Consider the following 21,573-nt stretch of genomic DNA (forward strand, 5'->3'; position numbering starts at 1 on the left):
TAAAAGGGTTATAAAAAATATTATGAACAATTGTATGCCAACAAAGTAAATAGCCTAGATGAAATGGATAAATTCTGAGAAACAAACTACCAAAACTGACTCAAAAAGAAATAGATAATCTGAACAACGTTATAACAAGAGATTGAATCAGTAATCAAAACCTCTCATCAAAGAAAAGGCCAGGATCACATGACTTTATGATGAATTTTACCAATCATTTAAGGAATTGACACCAAGTGCTCCTCAGACACTTCCAAAAAATAGAGAGGAACACATTTTAACTTATTCTATGGAGCCAGCATTACCCTAACACCAAAACCAGATAAAGACATCACAAGAAACTATGCAAAAATATTCCTTATGAATATAGATGAAAGGGTATTCAATAAAATACTAGCAAATGGAATCCAGTAGCATATTATTGTGATAATTTAAAACCATGATTAAGTGAGATTTTTCCTAGAAACACAAGAAATGTTTCAGCATATACAAATCAACATAATACATCTATAGAAAGGAGGAAAAACATGGTAAACTCTTGCAGAAAAAGCACTGGACAGATGCCCCTTTTACAATTTACCACCACCACAGCAGCAATATTCAGATAACTGAAGAACTTCCTTAACCTAGAGTGGAACTTCCTTAATATGGTAAAAGGAATTTCTCAAAACCCATAGATAACATCACATTTGATGATAAAAAGCTGAAAGCTTTTCCCCTGAGATCAGGAACAAGAATAATCCTGGCTTTTGCTACTTCTATTTCTTATTGTACTGGAATTTCTATCCAGAAGAGTGAAACAAGAATAATAAAAATCATCTATTGTGGAAAGAAAGAACATTAGCTCTATTTGCCAATATCATAATCTTAAATATGTATTAGTGTGTTATTATATACTAACAATGAACAATTCACAAAGGAAATTAAGAAAGCACTTCTATTTATAAGAGTGTCAAAAAGTAACAAAATACTTAGAAACAAATTTACTCAAGGAGATGAAGAGTTTATACACTAGAAACTATAAAACATGGCTGAAAGAAATTTAAAACACAAAATTAAATGGAATTATATCCCATGTTATGAATGTAACACTTAATATTGTTAAGATGGCAATATCCAAAGTGATGTAGAGATTCATTACTGTCCTTATCAAAAAACCAAATGTCCTTATCAAAAAACCAAATGGGGTTATCCTAAAATTGATGAAATTGCAAGTAACCCCAAATAGTCAAAATAATCTTGAAAAAGAACAAAGTTGAAGGACTCACTTCCCAATTGTAAAATTTCCTCCATAGCTACAGTGATCAAGACTCTGTGGTCATAAGATTAGAGATATAATTTAATGAAATAGAATTGGGATTCTAGAAATAAAATCATGCATCTATGTCTGATTTTTTATAAGACTGCCAAGACCATTTAATGGGAGAAAGGATAATCTCATCAACAAATGTTAGGAGAACTGGATATCCACATACAAAAGAATAAAGCTAGACCCTCCCCCAAATCGGTAAAGAATTTACCACACTCAATACCCAAAAAAACTAATGATCCAATTAAGAAATGGACAGGAGACAACATCCAGATGGCTAACAGACACATGAAAAGATGTACCTCACTTCTCATCAAGGAAATGCAAAGCAAAACAACAATGAGGTACCACCTCACAACTTTCAGATGGCTAAAATTAACACAGGAAACATCAGATATTGGTGAGGATGCAGCAATAGGGGATTGCTCTTACACTGTTGGTGGGAATGAAAACTGGTGCAGGCACTGTGGAAAACAGTGTGGAAAGTCCTCAAAAAGTTAAAAATAGAACTATCCTAAGACCCAGCACTGAACTATTTACCCAAAGGATACAAAAATACTGATTATACCAACATTACCAACAATGGCCAAATTATAGAAAGAGCCCAAATGTCCATTCACTGATGAATGAACAAAGAAAATGTAGTATGTATGTAGTATGTATGTATGTATGTGTGTGTACATACACACACACACACACACACACACACAGGAATATTACTCAGCCATAAAAAAGGAAAGAAATCTTACCATTTGCATCAATGTGGTTGGAGCAAGAGTATATTATGCTAAGTGATAGAAGTCAGAAAAAGACAAAAACCATATGATTTCATTCATATTTGGAATTTAAGAAACAAAACAGATGAACATAGGGGAAGGGGGAAAAAATGAAAGGGAAGCAAACCATAAGAGACTTTTAACTATAGAGAATAAACTGAGAGTTGCTGGAATGAAAGTGGGGGCAGGGATATGCTTGATAGATAATAGGTATTAAGGGGGGTGCTGGATTTTATATGTAAGTGATGAATCACTAAAATCTACTTCTGAAACTAATATTATGCTCTACGTTAACTAACTAGAATATAAGTAAAAACTTGAAACAAAAAAATTAAGTTGGACTCCTACCTCATACCCTATACGAAAATTAACTGAAATATGATGAAAGACTTGAATTAACAGCTAAAGCTGCGTAATTCAAAGAGAAAACAAAAGAGTAATCTCTCATGACCTTGATTATGGCAAAGGTTTCTTAGATGTTACACCAAAATCATAAATAACAAAAGAAAAAAGTAGATAAAATGTCCTTCATCATCAGGTGAAAAGACAACACTGAGTTGGAGAAAATTTTCAAGTCATATTTGATAGGGTTTAGTATTCAGAATATAAAATAATTTTTCGAACTCAAAAATAAAGAGACAAACATTTTTTAAAGTGAGCAAAGGACTTGTGTAGACTTTTTCAAAAAAGCCTACAAAATGGATAACAATCATATGAAAACGTGCTTAACATCATTAGTCAATGGGGAAGTGAAAATCAAAGCCCCAATCATGTGTACTACTCCATACCCACTAGGATGGCTAAAAATTTTTTTAAAGAGTAAAACAAGTGTTGACAAGGATATAGATTAATTGGAACTACATACATAGCTAGTGGAAATGTAAAATGATGCAGCTGATACAGAAAATGGTTTGACAGTTTCTCAAAAAGCTAAACGATTATCATATAACCAAGCACTTCCACTTTTAGGCATACACAAAACTTGTACATGAATGTTAAAGAAGCATTATTGACAATAGCCAAAAAGTAAAAACTAATGTTTTTTTTTTGTTTTTATTGAGATGATCATATGGTTTTCATCTTTAATTGTCAGTATCATGAAACACAATATGGTGATTGATTTTTTTAATGTTTAACTACTCTTGCATTCCTAGGATGAACTGCAACTTAGTCTTGATGTATTATCCTATGTTTTTTATTCTAATATTTTTTTATTCTAATATTCTAATACAACTTTTATACTTGTGCTTGAGGAATAAGGTTTTTCTTTTTTGGTATTGGTGTCAGGATGAAGCTACCTCATAAAAAGTTGTAATTATTCTATCCTTTTTATTTCTAGATGAATTATTATAGAATTTCCATTATGTTATTGCCAAATAATGATACAACTCTAGATAGGTTTAAGGATTTGCTTTTTATATTTTGAAACTTAACTTTAGTTTCACTATGATATTCACTTCAAAATTATTTTAATGTAATCAAAATTAAGTCATGTATTTTTTATTGAGTAAACAATTTTATATAAAAATATATTGCTCATTCAAGCCAGTTTTCATTGTTCTCTCTATTACACATAAAATCTTCTTACAGTAAAATCTTTTCTTTTTTAAATCTAGACTTTTAAATCTAAATCTAGACTTTTTTAAATCTAGTGCATTATTTAAAAAGTAAACCATGGCTATGAGCTTGGGAATGTTTTAACATACATTAGCTCTCACTGGAATGGGGTTTTGAATCACATTTCAGCAATAACTCAAGTTTTTATACATTTAGGAAGATTATGGTTTTTTAGATTTACTGTAATTAATACTAATATATTTTTTATCTAGTCATGCAGATGGATCAATAAAATTTTGGGATGCTTCTGCAAGTAAGTTTTAAGTCTCTTGTTCTATAACAGAAAACACTTGATTAATATTTACTCAGTCAGAGCCATTCACCACTTTTTAGTTTGGACAGTCAATATTTCAGATACATTTTTAGCATGCATATATGGCTATGTTATAGAAATCCATTTCTTATGTTAGATCAGTTTAAAGTACTATCTCTAGTATAGTTTTCCTTTATAATATAAAAGGACTGAATTCACTGTCAGTAACCCATTATATTTACAAAAGGGAAGGTATGTTGAAAAAGTACCAACTTTGTCATATTAACTCTGTTAAAGGAATTTCCTTTACCTCCAGCTCTTGTCCTGGAGAAGTTCTTTTCTTTCACCAGTCCACTTTTCAACTTGTTTACCAAGCCTCATATGAATCGAAAGAAATGATTTGATAAATGTAAAATGTCTTTTAAGATGTTTGAAAATTGTATAATTTAAAGAATAAAGTAGTCTTCTCAGTGTTGAAGGGCATGCAAAGGTATTTTAGACTTGATTATTTCCATATACACCCTTTATAAAACTTTTATTTACTAAATCAGATAAAGAAATGCACATATATGAATAGTAGACAAACAGTTTGATAAGAAATCTTAATGTAACATAACTTAAACTCTGTTTGTTACCAGAAATTTGAGATTTGTTTGAACCAGGTAGATCCAGAAAGGGTGTTTTGATGGGGTAGAATTTAATGTGAGTTTTGGAAGATAGTTAAGATTTTAGTAGTCAGGAATAGGAGGAGAAGAATAAGTGAGCAATGACTCAGTTTCTAAGGATGAGTAACCAGCAAGCTATAGATAAATCTTTTGGAAATGAGAAATACAAGAGAGTGCTAAAAGTTTGAATTTTGTAATTACACCACAAAGTCCAAGTGTCTAGGTGGTAGGAAAAATGCTCAAGAATGGACAGTAATATAGAAAGCAGCATAAAAGTAATAGTTGAAGTTGTAGAGGTAAACAGCTTCTGAGGAAGACCTTGATAAACACAAAAGCAAATGGAAGAAAGTTGAATATTGGTGACACTCTTGGCCTGCAGGCTAGACTCTTTCAACAGTGGAGCAAACCAACAACAAGAGAAAATGATTAAAATATGTAAAACCATGAATTTTGAGCCAACTTTTTGAACTCACAATAACTGAGCAATGACTCGGGGAGAAATTCCAAAGGACAAAAGATATTCTCTGGATGAGTTTTTTCATGTAAATCTGACTTTGTTCCAAGAACATAATTTTATAGTGATTATTATTGTTCCTTTCCCATCACCTCAAAAGCACTCTTTAGCTTTTAAAATGTGAGAAGACACTTTAACATCCTAATGATTAGAGTATATAACACCCTTAAGCATGCATAATATTTTAAGAAGTTATTTTTTAAATATTTTATCAAATTCAGACCATATATTATAAAGGTTTGCAGCATGTTTAATATTTTTACTGTACTCAATTATAAGGTTGTATTTCCAATTTAGTAGATGTCATTGAAGAAAAATCACTTATTCTGACAATTTTGAGGAATACTGTCCAGTACAGAAGTAAGGTTATACTAAATTTGAATAACTGAGTTTGTTACTATGTGTATTTGTTTTCTTTGCTGAGTAATAAATTACTACAATTGAGCAGCTTAAAACAGTACTTATATATTATCTCACAGTTCCTGTGTGTCAAAAATCTGGGTACAGTTTAGCTGGGTTCTTTGCTTAGGGTTTCCTGAGTATTCAGTAAAGGTGTTGGCTAGGGCTGCAGTTTCATCTAAGACTTAGTGTCCTCATTCAGTCTCAGGTAGCTGAGATTTTCTTACAGCGTTTTAACTCATGGCAACTTGTTTCTTCAAGGCTGGCAAGGGAGTGTCACTCTAACCTCAGGGAGGGCATCAGTCTCTCTTTTAATTATGATTATGTCAGCCCAATTAAGGATAACCTCTGTTGATTAACTCAAAGTCAACTAATTAGGAGCCTTAATTATGTCAGCAATATCCTTTTACCATTGTTATTGTCGCATAAAGTAATCTTGGGAGTGATATCCCATCTGACCTAGAGGGCAGGCTATAGCACCTAATATAATTAATGCCTTAACCATTTGCAAGATGTTTCAGTTTGACATAATTTTCGACTTAGAAAATAATTGCAAAAAAATACCATGAAGTGTTCCATAGCTTTTATCCAGGTTCTCCAAATGTCAGTGTATACTACATTTGTTCTTCTACCTTCCTCCCTCTCCCTCTTCTCCATATATTCATCTATATCTATAGCTTTTGTAACCATTTGTGAGTTGAAGTGATGATCTTCTTACACTACATGGCCCTAAAATACTTCACTGTATATTTCCTACAAACAAAACGTTTTTTTTTCATAATCAAATTATAGTTATCAAAATCAGGAGAGTAATAGATGTAATACTACTAACTAACCTCCAGGCCTTTCTGTTTTCACCGATTGTCCCAATAATATCTTCTATAATAAAAGAAAATTAAGGATTATTTACTGCATTTATCATCTTTTGAGTTTCCCCAACTTGGAATTGTTTATGAATCTTTATTTCATGAAATTGATATTTCTTAGGACTTGGGCCAGTTATTTTTGTAGAATCTTCAATTTCACTTTGACTGATGTTTCTCATGATTAGCTTCAGATTATGCATTTTTGACAGCAATTCCCAGATTTTTAGAGATTCTCTTAAGGATCTTTTGTAGAATCAGAACTTTTTTATTAAGAGAGTTTTCATCAGGGTCTATAATGTAAAAAAAAATCCCCCCAAATCAATATTCCTGAAAACAATTCATTACTGCAGAGTTTTAAAGTTATAACTAATCCTTTTCTAAGGATTTTTAATTAGATTTAATTAACTTTTAATTAGATTTAACTTGGAAAAGATTATTTCTAAAATAATTATAGATTATTGGACTCTCAATATTACTAGTTAGTAAATTACAAATATTTCTCATCTTAATGGTTATCTAGAAATTTGTTGAGAAAAGTAAGCTCTCTAAGAATAGTTTCATTTTTTCATGTAACAAAGGGAGAAATTGTAGAGAGAATTAGTTCAGTATTTCCATTATAAACTTTCTGAGCCTCAGTGTTTTTGTCAATAAATGAGGATAAAAATACTCACTTCATGAGATTTTTCTGAGGATCACATGAGACAATGCATACAAAGGACCTAGAAATTCTTTGGTATATAGTATATATGAAATAAATATTTATTTTTCTCTAGAATCTCCATCCAGATAAATTGTAATGATAAAATGTAATGATGAATGCTAAAAATTAAAATATAATTTATTTTGTCTACTTGGATTTTATTTTAGATCTTTAACAAATATATTGAAAAATACTTCAACAATATCTAAGAATTAAGTTCAAATTAGAAGATAACTATGCTTCAATATCTTATAGTAACTCTGCAGATGCTGTACAAGCTAAAAACGTCAAAAGTGTTTGAAAAACAGAAGGTAGGAGAAGGAAAACCGACATGTGAAATTGTAGAGGAAGATCCATATGCCATTCAGATGATTTACTGGTGTCCAGAGAGCAGAGTATTCTGTGTATCAGGAGTCTCTGCATATGTCATAATTTATAAATTCAGCAGACATGAAATAACAACAGAAATAGTGGTAAGTTATTTAAAATTTGATGTTTACAGATAGAGTTACTAAAAGAAAGAACTTAACAGATTTTGTCTAGTGTTTGGTAGGGTTTTTAAGACTATTGTATTTGGGCAGTAATCCAATTCATAGGATTTTGAATTATTCTTATTACCTAGTATAACATATTTTAAAATATTTTGGCTTATAATGAAAAAAAATTTCTCTACCAAAATGTTCTATTATTAAATAGAATGGATTATGTGTATATAGAATTTATACAGTCATTTATTGCTATATGTATAAATGTCAAATTAATGAAGGCTTTGTTGTATACCTTTATTAAAGTCTGTTGTCTTATCAATTGCCACAAGTGATCATTTCTCAACTATAATGATTATTTTTAATAATTTTCTAGATAGCAATATTTTTATAGGATAGAAATAATTATGGGCTACTTTATCTAAATTTTAAACTAATCAAGCAATTTAATTATTCAGTTATTCTCTGATAGGATAAATTAAATCTAAATTAAGGTATCTATAGGTAATTGGTCTTCCCTACTGAGTCCATTTTACCATTTTATCAGAAAATAAAAATTATCTACTAAAGGCCTGTCTATAAATGTTTTTACCTCAACAGTAAATTTAAGGACTGCCCTATTAAAGTATTTGAGTTAAAATCCCACCCAGCCTTTGGAGTCAGATAAGCATATATTTTAATTCTGGCTTTGCCAGTGAATAGCTACATGACTCAGAGAAAGTCATGAGGTTTTAGTAGTCAGTAGTAGAGTCTGGGTAAGAACAAGTTTCATACACTTATATAATTTTCTGTATAAATAAAATGGAAAAATACAAAGTAATAATAAATTACAAATAATGGCCAATTTCATAGGGTTCTTATGAGGATTCTATGAAATCATTAATATAGTGTTTTGGTATAGTTAGCACTCAATAACTGGCAATTGTTACAGTCACTAGAGTTTTTTTTTAAGTTTTTAAGATAATTATGACAGCCATTTTGATATTACTGTATTACCACCCCATAATGGCATTTGTTTTCAGCCTCAAAAATGCTGATTTTTTTTTTAATCATATGATTTCACTTATATGTGGAATTTGAGAAACAAAACAGAGGAGCACAGGAGAAGGGAGGGGAATAAAACAAGATGAAATCAGAGAAGGAGACAAACCATAATAGACTCTTAACCATAGGAAACAAACAGGGTTGCTCAAGGAGGGGAGGAGAGGGGAAGATAGGGAAAATAAGCGATGGACATTAAGATATGATGATGTATGAACTCTGGGTGTTATATAAGACTGATGAATCACTGAACTCTACCTATGGAACTAATACACTGTATGGTAATTAACTGAATTTTTTAAAATGCTGATTTTTACATTGTAAAGTAAATGTTTGTTATAAAATTGATTTTAATTAAAGCTTTTGAATGCAGTCATGAAGTACTTAATTTGTAAACATTTTTAGGTTAAAAAGGTTTTGGATCATCTTTTTATTTCAATACATTTATCATATATTTTTAAACTAAACAATTCTAACCAAACTAGTGAAATTGAGCTAAGCTAATGAAACAAAAATTAGAATTTATTTTGGAAAACATTTAATAAATTCAAAGTCAAAATGGACTTTTTTAAACTAAAAGTCTTGTACAAATAACAATTTGTGTGTTGTGTATGTGTAAACATATTCAGTTTATTTTCTTTCACTGGAATAACCATGACCAATTTCTCATTTCATTATATATGGAGTTGTAATTTTTGCCTTTAAAGGAGTATTTAGTATTTAAAAACTTTATCTCAACTAGTAGGTATTTTTCTTATAAATCTGAATATTAAGAAATATTTTACATTTTTTGTGAATGCCAATGAATGGTCCATGTATTTCACTATTTAAATCAATTCGGGATATCTCAACTTTACTATAAATTAAAACTGAATTTATTAATGTGAAAAAGTAATAATTACCAAAAAGTTATCAGAAACTTTAATGTGATTACTTATTATGACTTAGATGAAATTAAAACTTGACTTTCTTTTAAGTCATTAGAGGTACGACTTCAGTATGATATGGAAGATATTATTACCCCAGAACCAGAAACAAGTCCTCCATTTCCAGATCCCTCATCCCAGCTTCCTTCATCAAGGAGTCTTTCCGGAAGCACTAACACTGTGGCTAGTGAAGGAGGAACAAAGGACAGTATCCCATGCCTCAAGTAAGTTTTGCTACCAAATTTTGAAATAATTTTACATATTAATCATATAATACTTTGAAACTGTGCCAAATAAAATTCTTCTTCTCTTTTATTAAGTTGTAGTCATTTGACCTACAGTCTACCAATGGGTACAGTGGTCTTTCTTTAAATATCCATGAAAACAACACAATATTTTCATCCCTCATTACAAATTCATGGACTTTCTTTCCAGAAGGATACTAAAAAATGACATTAATAGAATAGGAACATGTATGGCAGGACAGAAACATGACCACTTGCTTGGTATCACCTAATTGAAAAAGTATGTTTAGGGAATTTCTTGTTTTCTTAGAATCAAAAGGAAAACCACATTAACTATCTACTACAAGAATACCATGTTAGAAAAAAAGAAGGATTTCTCTCATGATTGCTAGGATATTGCAAAAATAATGTTTTTTCTTCTTTTTAACTAATGCTTTGAAGGTGAAATTTAAACAAAAGGTAGATGAGGGAGTTAGCTGAAATGTGTCTGGAAGAAGAACATTCCAGGCAGAAGGAACAGCTAGAGCAAATGCTTTAAAGAGCCTCACATGTAACGTTCCATGCTCATGGACTGGAAGAACAAATATTGTTAAAATGTCTACACTTCCCAGAGTAATCTATATTCAGTGCAATCCCTATCAAAATATCATTAACGTTTTCCACAGAGCTGCAAAAAATAATTCTAAAATTTGTATTCAACTAGAAAACAACCCAAATAGCCAAAGGATTATTGAAAAGGAAAGCCAAAGCTGTATGGCATCACTATTCCAGACTTCAAGCTCTATTACAAAGCTGTCATCATCAAGACAGTATGGTACTGGCACAAAAACAGACACATAAATCAAAGGAACAGAATAGGGAGCCCAGAAATGGACCCTCAATGTGATGGTCAACTGTCTTCAACAAAGCAGGAAAGAATATCTAATGGAAAAAAGACAGTCTCTTCAACAAATTGTGTTGGGAAAATTGGACCGCCACATGCAGAAGAATGAAACTAGACCATTCTCTTACACCATTCACAAAAATAGACTCAAAATGGATGAAAGACCTCAATGAATTCATCAAAATCCTAAAGAACACAAGGAGCAACTTCTTTGACCTGGGCCGCAGCAATTTCTTGCTAGATGTGTCTCCAAAGGCAAGGGAAACAAAGGTAAAAATGAATTATTGGGACTTCATCAAGATAAAAATCTTTCGCACAGCAAAGGAAACAATTGACAAAACCAAAAGACAACTAACAGAATGGGAGAAGATATTTGCAAATGTTTTTTTCTGATAAAGGCTTAGTACCCAAAATCTTAAAGAACTTATCAAACTCAACACCCGAAGACCAAATAATCCAGTCAAGAAATAGTGAGAGACATGAACAGACCTTTCTCCAAAGAAGATATACAAAAGGCCAACAGACACATGAAAAAATGCTCCACATCACTCAGCATCAGGGAGATACAAGTCGAAAATACAATGAGGGGCACCTGGGTGGCTCAGTGGATTATGCCTCTGGCCTTTGGCTCAGGTCATGATCTCAGGGTCCTGGAATCAAGCCCCACATCGGGCTCTCTGCTCAGCAGTGAGCCTGCTTCTCCCTCTCTCTGCCTGCCTCTCTGCCTACTTGTGATCTCTCTCTCTCTGTGTCAAATAAATAAGTAAAATCTTTAAAAAAAAAAAAATACAATGAGATACCACCTCACACCAGTCAGAATGGCTAACATTAACAAGTCAGGAAAAAACAAATGTTGGCAAAGATGCAGAGAAAGGGGAACCCTTCTACACTATTGGTGGATATGCAACCTGGTATAGTCAGTGTAGAAAACAGTATGGAGGTTCCTCAGAAAATTGAAAATAGAGCTACCCTATGACCCAAAAATTGCACTGGTAGGGATTTACCTCAAAGATATAAATGTAGGGATCCAAGGGGCACCTGCACTCCAATGTTTATAACAACACTGTCCACAATAGCCCAACTATGGGAATAGCCCAGACATCCATTGACAGATGAATGGACAAAGAAAATGTGATATATATAGATACTTATCTATATATATCACATCATATATATGTGTGTGTGTGTGTGTGTGTGTGTGTGTGTGTATACAAATATATATAAATAAAATTCGGCCATCAAAAAGTAAATCTTGCCATTTGCAACAACATGGATGGAACAAGAGGGTCTTATGCTAAGTGAAATTGGGCAATCAGCAAAAAAAAAATTATATGATTTCACTCATATGTGGAATTTAAGAAACAAAACAGAGGAGCACAGAGGAAGGGAGGAAAAAAAAATAAGACAAAATCAGAGAGGGAGACAAACCATAAGCTACTCTTAACCATAGGAAACAAACCGAGGGTTGCTGAAGGGAAGGGAGGTGGAAGGATGGTGTAGTTGGGTAAAGGGCATTAATGAGGGCACATGATATCATGAGCACTGGGTGTTATTTACAACTGATGGGTCACTGAACTCTACCTCTGAAACTAAGTATACTGTATGTTAATTAATTTGATTTAAATAAATTTAAAAAATAAAATACCTCACATATAAGGATGTCAATGTACCTAGGACAACAAGAGCAAGGTGGGAAGTAATGGGGAGAGTAGTAGGAAATGAAGTTAGATGAATAATAGCCAATATAGGCCATTGTAAGGTACTTGGCTTTTATTCCTAATTAAATGGGGGCTCATTAGAGTGTTTTGAGTAGAAAGAAGAATTGATCAGACTTAACTTTTAAATTGATCACTTTGATGGCTTTGTTGAAGATGGATTTTGAGGTGGAAGGGAAGGGTAGAAGCCAGGAGACCAGTAAAGAGGCTATTGCACTATTGCACTATTGCACTAGAGATGACGTTAAAGGCTGACAGATTCAGCAAATAAAAATACAGGATACCCATTTAAATTTGAATTTCAGATAAACAGTAAACATTTTTAGTTATCAGTATATCCTTGATACTATGTGGAACACACAGAAAAAAAAAAGGGAAAAAGAAAATCTATTTATTGTTTATTCAAAATTCAGATTTAAATATTGGAAAGAGCCCATATATCCATCAATTGTTGAATAGGTAAGCGTGTGGTATATATATACAATGGAATATTACTCAGCCAAGAGGAAAGAAATCTTGCCATTTGCAACAACATGTATGGAACTAGAGGGTATTATGCTAAGGAAATTATGTCCAAAAAAGAAGAATACCATGATTTCATTCATATGTGGAATTTAAGAAATAAAACAGATGAAAATAGGGGAAGAGAAGGAAAAATAAAATAAGATGAAAACAGAGAGGGAAGCAAACCATAAGGGACTCTTAACTATAGGAAACAAACTGAAGGTTGCTGGAGGGGAAGTGGGGGGATGGGGTAACCGGATTATCGGCATTAAGGAGCACACTATAATGAGCACTGTGTGTTGTATGCAACTGATGAGTCACTAAATTCTTCCTCTGAAACTAATAAAACAGTATATGTTAATTAAATTGAATTTAAATAAATTAATCTTAAAAAGGTGCTCAGATTTTGGATATATTTTGAAGGTGGCACAAACAGCATTTGATGATTGAGTGGATGTAAGATACAAGAGAAGGACAGTAGTATGATTTTAAGGTTCTTGTAAATTGAACAACTGGAAAGATACAAGTTGTTATTAACTGGAGTAGATAAGGCTGCAGGTTAATCAAACTTATGGGGATGAGCAGGAATTCAGGTTTTCGACATGCTGAACTCCTTTTTTAAAGATTGATTTCTTTATTTTAGAGAGAGAATGGGCAGGAAGGAGATGCAGAGGGAGAAAATCTCAGGCAGACTCCCTACTGAGCATGGAGTTTGATGTGGGGCTCAACCCCATGACCTTGAGGATATGACCTGAGCTGAGGTTAAGAATTAGACACTTGGGGCACCTGGGTGGCTCAGTGGGTTAAGCCTCTGCCTTTGGCTCGGTCATGATCTCAGGTCCTGGGATTGAGCTCCACATCAGGCTCCCTGCTTACCTGCTTCCTCTTCTCTGCCTCCTTGTCAAATAAATAAATAAAAATATACCAAAAAAAAAGAATTAGACGCTTAACTGACTGAGCCACCAAGACACCAAGACACCCCAGCGTGGACATGTTGAACTCTTAAGTTTGGTGGTAGATTAATGATCATTCTTTTCATTGTCATGCATAACTTACATATATGTACCAAATACTATGAAAGAAAATAAATAATAAAAATAATTTAAAATACTATCCTCATAAGAACAAATAATAAATTACATTTATACTATATTATATAATATATAAGAAATAAATAATAAAATAAGTATAAATAAAAAAGATAATAAATAATAATTTTAAAAAAGAAAGCGATCAAGGCCTTTTGAAGTTGTGACCTTGACTAATTAAAAAACTACTTAAAGAAAAACTAAGCAAACAGATGTGTTTTTAAAAAGCTAGAAGACACTGTCTACCTCTGTATTATCCTCAGAGTCTGGTATTATATATTTCTGTAGGAAGATTCTATATAAGATAATCATATAGAAGATTCTATATGAAGATAATCATGAGCATACTTATTTAAACTGTATATTATAGAACTAATTTTTCTCTTTTTTTAGTGTTAAGACACGACCAGTGCGGATGCCTCCAGGATATCAAGCAGAGCTTGTTATTCAGTTGGTGTGGGTGGATGGTGAGCCTCCCCAACAGATTACTAGTCTTGCTGTAAGCTCAGCATATGGAATGTAAGTAGTTAAACATTCTAATTTGTATTATTGAATATATTTGATATACTAAGATGTTCCTTTTAAAATACCTAAGTCCTAAAAATGGGAAGAAACCCTTACTTAGATTTTAACTTGATTGAAAATGGTATAAGAATAATAATAATGTAAATAAAACCTATGATTATTTGTTCTTGCTTGAAGTCAAACTTGTGATAATATTCCCACTTTTAATGTTAGGAGGTTGTTAAGATGTTAATACACATACTTTTTTTGTTGATTTTCTATCCCTTTCCTCTTTGTGTTTCAACTTGGATACTTTCTTCTGACTTGTCTTTTAGAGTTCATGATTCTCTCTTCAACCGTTTCTAATATTATGCTATATCTACCCATGGAGTTCAGTTTCAGTTATTTTTCAGTTCTATGCCTTTCATTTGGCCCTTTTTAAAGCTTCTTGTTATCCTCCTAAATTATTACTCTTGTCCTTCATTTCCTTGAACATGTTGAATATAGTTTCTTTAAATATGTGTTTGATAACTCCCTATGTGGTATCTAGTTTATTATTTGTCTTGGGTTTTGATCATATTATCTTCATGTATCCCAGATTTGCTTTCTGATTTTGTTTCTAATTTTTTCATGGAACATTATATGAATTTATATAACATCATATATAAATAAATAAGTAAATAAATAAATAAATAAATATTATAAAGACGATTTCAGGTTCTAAGTGATATTGTTATCTTCCAAAAAGTATTCACATTTCCTCTAACAGGCTAAACTAAGAGGAAATTGAAAGCTGAGAACAACATAATCCAGTCAGATATTCTTTGAAAGTTGGGTTGTATTCCCTTTAAAAGCTAATTTAATTGTAATTAATCCTTATTTCTAGATTGTAGTCCTCCATAGAAGTTGTGCCAAATTATACTCCCACCAACAGTGTTTTAAGAATGCCTGATCTTCCACTACCTTTTTAACAATGGTGTATAACCAAACATTTTCTTAAGAAGTATATAAGTAGAATTTTCTCATATCTTAAGTGAATTTGAACATATTTTTCTATACTATTGACATTTCTTTTTATAGTCTTTGTCCATTTTTCTGCAGAGTTGTTGGTATTTCTCTTATAGGTTTGTGAAAACTATTTACAAAGTAGGAAAGTTAGCTTTCTATGTGATGTAACTTGCCAGTATTTTCCCTGCTTTTGTTTATGGGGATGTTTAGGATGTTTTTTTCCATGCATAAATTTAAAAAAATTTTTTTAAATAACTCTATTTTTATGGCTCTGGATTTTGTGTAATACTTAGAAAAGCTTTCCTCCCTTTTTATATTCTTTTTTTTTTATTTTTTATTTTCAGCATAACAGTATTCATATTCTCTTTTAATATATTTATCTTTTAAATATTTAAGTATTTCTTCTAACTAGCATTAATTTATGTATAAGGTATGAAATAGAGATTAAACTTTCTTTCCACATGATTAAGAGTGGTAGCCAACACTACTTCCTGAATACTTCATCTTTTTCCTCAGAATTTGGTATCTTTTATCAAATAATACATTTTTTTTCCCAATTTATTTATTTTCAGAAAAACAGTATTCATTATTTTTTCACCACACCCAGTGCTCCATGCAAGCTGTGCCCTCTATAATACCCACCACCTGGTACCCCAACCTCCCACCCCCCCGCCACTTCAAACCCCTCAGACTGTTTTTCAGAGTCCATAGTCTCTCATGGTTCACCTCCCCTTCCAATTTACCCAAATTCCCTACTACTCTCTAACGCCCCTTGTCCTCCATGCTATTGGTTATGCTCCACAAATGAGTGAAACCATATGATAATTGACTCTCTCTGCTTGACTGATTTCACTCAGCATAATCTCTTCCAGTCCCATCCATGTTGCTACAAAAGTTGGATATTCGTCCTTTCTGATGGAGGCATAATACTCCATAGTGTATATGTACCACATCTTCCTTATCCATTCATCCGTTGAAGGGCATCTTGGTTCTTTCCATAGTTTGGCACATTTGGCTCTACTTCTATACTTACCAGTCTTCCCCTAAGCTAAGTCTAATGGTGAATATACATAAGGGGCACTTGTTCTTAACTGAAAACTTGTTTGGTAAGAAAACTGACAGAAACAGCGCTTTAATGAATGGTGGAAAGGATGAAAGTGTGGGACAGTCAATAATCCCATTATTTGATACAGCAAGAATACATGTTTGCAAGAATATAGTCCAAGTAGTTGTGGCCAATGACTGACCTCAAGCTATTTTCAGGGTTCTGTACTCGAAAGATTGGCCTATAAAGGCAAGGAATGATAAAATTAAGAGGCTAGGAAAGTATATCACCAGGTTCAGAAGCTGGAAGTTGTTTAGAATATATTAGAGAGCATATTTTCAGCATAAAATAACTGGGAATGACAGTCACTATAGAACCTCTCAAGAACCAATCTTACATGAGAAAGACAGCTTGGACACCTTTCTCATAGACAATTTGGACCACCAAAAAACTCCAGCTTAAATGGCTACTTATATACATCCCAGAAAAATTTTAAGAAATAAATAATACCAATATTACATAAAATCTTTCTGAGAATTGAGAAAGAAAATGTCATATTCATCTCTTTATGGGCCAGCATAGTCTGATTTCAAAATTTGAAGAGACCATTACTAAAAGTTCAACATTAATATAGGTGTAAAAATCCCAGCCAAAATATACATAAATCTAGTAATAAAATAATTACATATTATAATCATATTTAGGTTATGCCAGGAATGCAAGGCTTTTTTAACATTTGAAATGAATTGATGCAATTCATCACATTAAAGGATAAAGGATAAAATAGAAAACCATATAAGTGAGCCATGAAATGCAAAAAGCAAAAACACTAGGTAAAATTTATAATCTATTGATGATTTAAAAAGAAAAATTAGCTGTAACAAGAAGGAAATTTCGTTAACCTGATACATGGCAGCAAATATCATTCATACCTCACAGTAAAATGTTGAAAGGTTTACCTCTGAGATAAAAACAGGACAAGGATAACTGCTATCACCACCTCTATTCAGTGTACTGTAAATCTTAGCCAAACCAGTACAGAAAGGAAAATAAATCAAAGTTACATAGATTAGAAAAAAGGAAATGGAAAGAAATGATTATTTATGTAAATCATTTAAATACTTTACAGATAAATTATTAGAATTACTAATAATTTTAATAAGATTGCTGGGTATGAAGTCAATGTAAAAATAAATTACATTTCCATACACTGAAAAAAAAATAGAAACTAAAATTGTATAAAGATTCCACTTAAAATAAAAATAATAAAATACCTAGGACTGTAACTAATAAACAATGATCAAGACCTCTACACAGAAAACTACAAAACTTATGAGAAATTAAAGAAGCTAAATCATGGACTATAAAATTCAGTAATAGCTCAAAGATACCGAGTTTTCACAAAATGATCTATAGATTTACCACAAGACCAATACAAACTTTAGCAGGTTTTTTCCCCTGGAAGTTTAAAACTAGGTCTAAAATTTAGAGAATTGCAAAGGACCACACTAGCTAAGACAGTACTAAAGAAAAACAGAATTAGAAGATTGCTCTATTGGAAAACAAAATTAAATAAAGATAAATTAGTTATGACAGTGTTTTTATTGGTACAGGGGAGCTAGACAAAAAGACCAATGCACAGAAGAAAGAGTGCAGAAAGAGATCCAGGCATTTAGCCAAATTGGTTCTGCAGAGCAATAGAGGAAATGACAGGTTTCCCCCCAATAAATACTAAAAGCCAATTGAAAAATTATATAGAAAAACTGAAATTTGACTCTTCTTTCTGACTCTACACAAAGATTCTAGGAGGTATTATAGGAGAATATCTCATTACACTTGTGTTAAGAAAATATTTCTTCAACAATACTCAAAAAGTATTAACCATAAAGAAAAACATTAAGAACATCTTAGAAAAAAAGGGCATCATTAAGAGAGTGAAATGGCAGGACAGAAAGATATTTGGATTAATTGTATCTGACAGCAGACTCATTCATATGCAGAGTGTGAAAAGAGTTTCATGAATCATCAATAAGGAAAACTCAAATAATGGAAAAAATGCAGAAGAAATTTGAGTATGTCATGAAGAAAGATACATAAATGGTAAATATATTATCATATATATATGAAAAGGTACTCAACCCCATTAGTAATGTTGGTAGAGTTTGCAAAGACACTGGGTAGCAGGAACTCTCATACATTTCTGTTAAGAGGATAAATTGTCAAATCTCCTTTATAAAATTGTTAGCATTATTTACTCCATCTTAGCATACAATATGTTGGCATACACTGCAACCCAAAAGTTTCATTTCTGGGTATATACCCAATGAAAAGCAAGCACATGTGTTTCAAAAGACAGTAGCATTATTTACAATAGCAATATTATATCATAATAGCCCCAAACTATAATAGAATATGTCCATCAGAGTAGATAAAATAAATAGTTAGTGGTGAAAAAATAATGAATACTGTTTTTCTGAAAATAAATAAATTGGGAAAAAAATAAATAAAAATAAATAAATAAATAGTTAACATATCCATTTGAATTCTACAGCAATTAAAGTGAAAAACTACATTTACATGTAACAATATATATGAAAAATGCAAAACATCTATCATAAACAAGGAAAACTGGTGTAGAAAGTCAGATTTGGGGAGAGAAAAGAGAAGAAATAATTGGCAGAAGCATGAGGCAGCTGTTTGTAACATACTATTTCTTGACATAGTGGTGGTTCTGTGGGATTGTTCACATTATAATTCACTCAAGTGTACAATTATGTATACTTTATGAATGTTTCACTTGAATAAAAAAGTAAAATATAAGATTTTTGCAAATTGAGTAATTTCATTTCTAGAAATTTATCTCATAAGTATGCTCATATTCCATATTCCATTACTGCAAGTAATTTATAAATACTATTCATTGTTGTATTGTTAATAACAAAAAACTGGAAGCAACCTATTGTCCATTAATAAAATTCTAGGTAAATAAATCAGATTACACATAAATATTGTGGAGTTATTTTAAAAAGTTCATGTCCTATGAATTTACTCCAAGAATAATTCATAGAATTATTCTAGAATAATTACCAAGACATCTAATAAAGTTAAAAAAAATAAAGGTACAGGATATTATTTATACTATGCAATATTGCTTATCTGTAATATGCCATAAACACCCAGAGTATATTTTTTAAATTCCTACAAATTGATAAGAAAAAAAAATAAGCAAACTATACAGGCAATTCAGAGAAGAAATACAAATGGCCAATAAATATGAAAAGATTTATAACTTCACTAGTAACAAATTTTTTAAAATGGAGACAATAGAATAGCAATTTTTATCCATTATATGAGAGAATTTTTAAATATTGTTAATACTTTCTGTTAACAATAAGAGGAAATGAATTCTCTTTTATACATTTTATCTTTTAAAATAAAACTAAGCATATCTTTTGACCCTAAAATTCTAATCTGAGTGCAATTTTTACAATTTCTAAAGACTCTAACTTATGCACAATTTGTAGAAGGATGTTCTATATTACACATAATAACAAAACATTTAGAACCTATATAAATGTCCATAAATAAGAAGATGTTCCTTTTAAAAATATGCTACTTCTGTACTTTAGAATACAATGCAATAGTTAAAGAACACAGACAAGAAAATATGTCTTTGACGTTTTTGTGAAAATAAGAAATTTATAGAACAAATATATGCTTGTTAAAACATGGAAAAAGGCTGTCCAATTTTCCCAACACCATTTATTGAAGAGGCTGTCTTTTTTCCATTGGACATTCTTTCCTGCTTTGTTGAAGATTAGTTGACCATAGAGTTGAGGGTCTATTTCTGGGCTCTCTATTCTGTTCCATTGGTCTATGTGTCTGTTTTTGTGCCAGTACCATGCTGTCTTGATGATGACAGCCTTGTAATAAAGTTTGAAGTCCGGAATTGTGATGCCACCAACTTTGGCTTTGTTTTTCAATATCCCTTTGGCTATTCGAGGTCTTTTCTGGTTCCATATAAATTTTAAAATTATTTGTTCCATTGCTTTGAAAAAGATGGATGGTACTTTGATAGGAATTGCATTAAATGTGTAGATTGCTGCTGGGGGGAGGGGGGGTTGGGAGAAGGGGGGTAGGGTTATGGACATTGGGGAGGGTATGTGCTTTTGGGTAAATTGGAAGGGGAGATGAACCATGAGAGACTATGGACTCTGAAAAACAATCTGAGGGGTTTGCAGTGGCGGGGGGTTGGGCGGTTGAGGTATCAGGTGGTGGGTATTATAGAGGGCACAGCTTGCATGGAGCACTGGGTGTGGTGAAAAAATAATGAATACTGTTTTTCTGAAAATAAATAAATTGAAAAAAAAACATGGAAAAAGGGCAAAAAGGGTATAGTAACTATTAACAGCAACCATTTTTGAAAGAGGGATTGGCATACAGTGGGCCAATTAAGGGAATTTCATCTTATATTTATTGTTGAAATTGTTAAAGTAAAAATACTTTAACTTTTAAAATTTAAAAAAAAAGCAAAAAGAGAAAAGTTTGCTTTGTGCCTCTGAACATACTTTTCTTTGGGACTTGGCAATGTGAATTGGTGAGAATCATCAGACTTTAGAAATGCTTAGAAAATCTTGGACCTATGGTATGTGACCAATGACTTGAAAGTCATTTGAAAGTGTAAATATCAAAACTGATAGAAGGTAGCAAGTAACAGAACAAAATGTGTGGAGAAAAAACAGGGTGAGAAATCAAAGTAATTGAATGAATCTAATGAGAAGATTAAATGTGACTATTTTACTTTTATTCCAAAGATAAAAGCAATTATGTTCTATTATCATGAGCTACTCTTCCTCCCATAATTTCCAGAGGATACAGAGCCATAAAGTTTGATGGTTAGGCTTAGTGGAAGCTCTGTTTCTTTAGTACAGAGTTAATCAAGTACAGAGTTAAAGAGCTTGAATGCTAGAGTCAGATTCTTTGGGATTCAAATCTTAATTCTGTTTTCTAGCTGTTGAAACTTAGAAAAG

At 31.8% G+C, this 21,573-nt stretch overlaps 1 protein-coding gene across 6 annotated transcripts in view; it reads left to right on the forward strand.

Annotated features, from left to right (window-relative positions):
* STXBP5L (syntaxin binding protein 5L) overlaps positions 1-21,573 on the forward strand; it is a 415,834-nt gene that overhangs the window by 286,090 nt on the left and 108,171 nt on the right. For all 6 annotated transcript variants that reach the window (XM_044251475.1, XM_044251473.1, XM_044251477.1 and 3 more), the window contains exons 15-18: positions 3,915-3,955; positions 7,355-7,572; positions 9,603-9,775; positions 14,380-14,505. In XM_044251475.1, the coding sequence (XP_044107410.1) occupies positions 3,915-3,955; positions 7,355-7,572; positions 9,603-9,775; positions 14,380-14,505 (558 nt within the window). The remainder of the gene's footprint in view (positions 1-3,914; positions 3,956-7,354; positions 7,573-9,602; positions 9,776-14,379; positions 14,506-21,573) is intronic.

This window comes from Neovison vison, chromosome 6 (genome assembly GCF_020171115.1).
Source record: "Neovison vison isolate M4711 chromosome 6, ASM_NN_V1, whole genome shotgun sequence".
Taxonomy (NCBI): Eukaryota; Metazoa; Chordata; class Mammalia; order Carnivora; family Mustelidae; genus Neogale; species Neogale vison.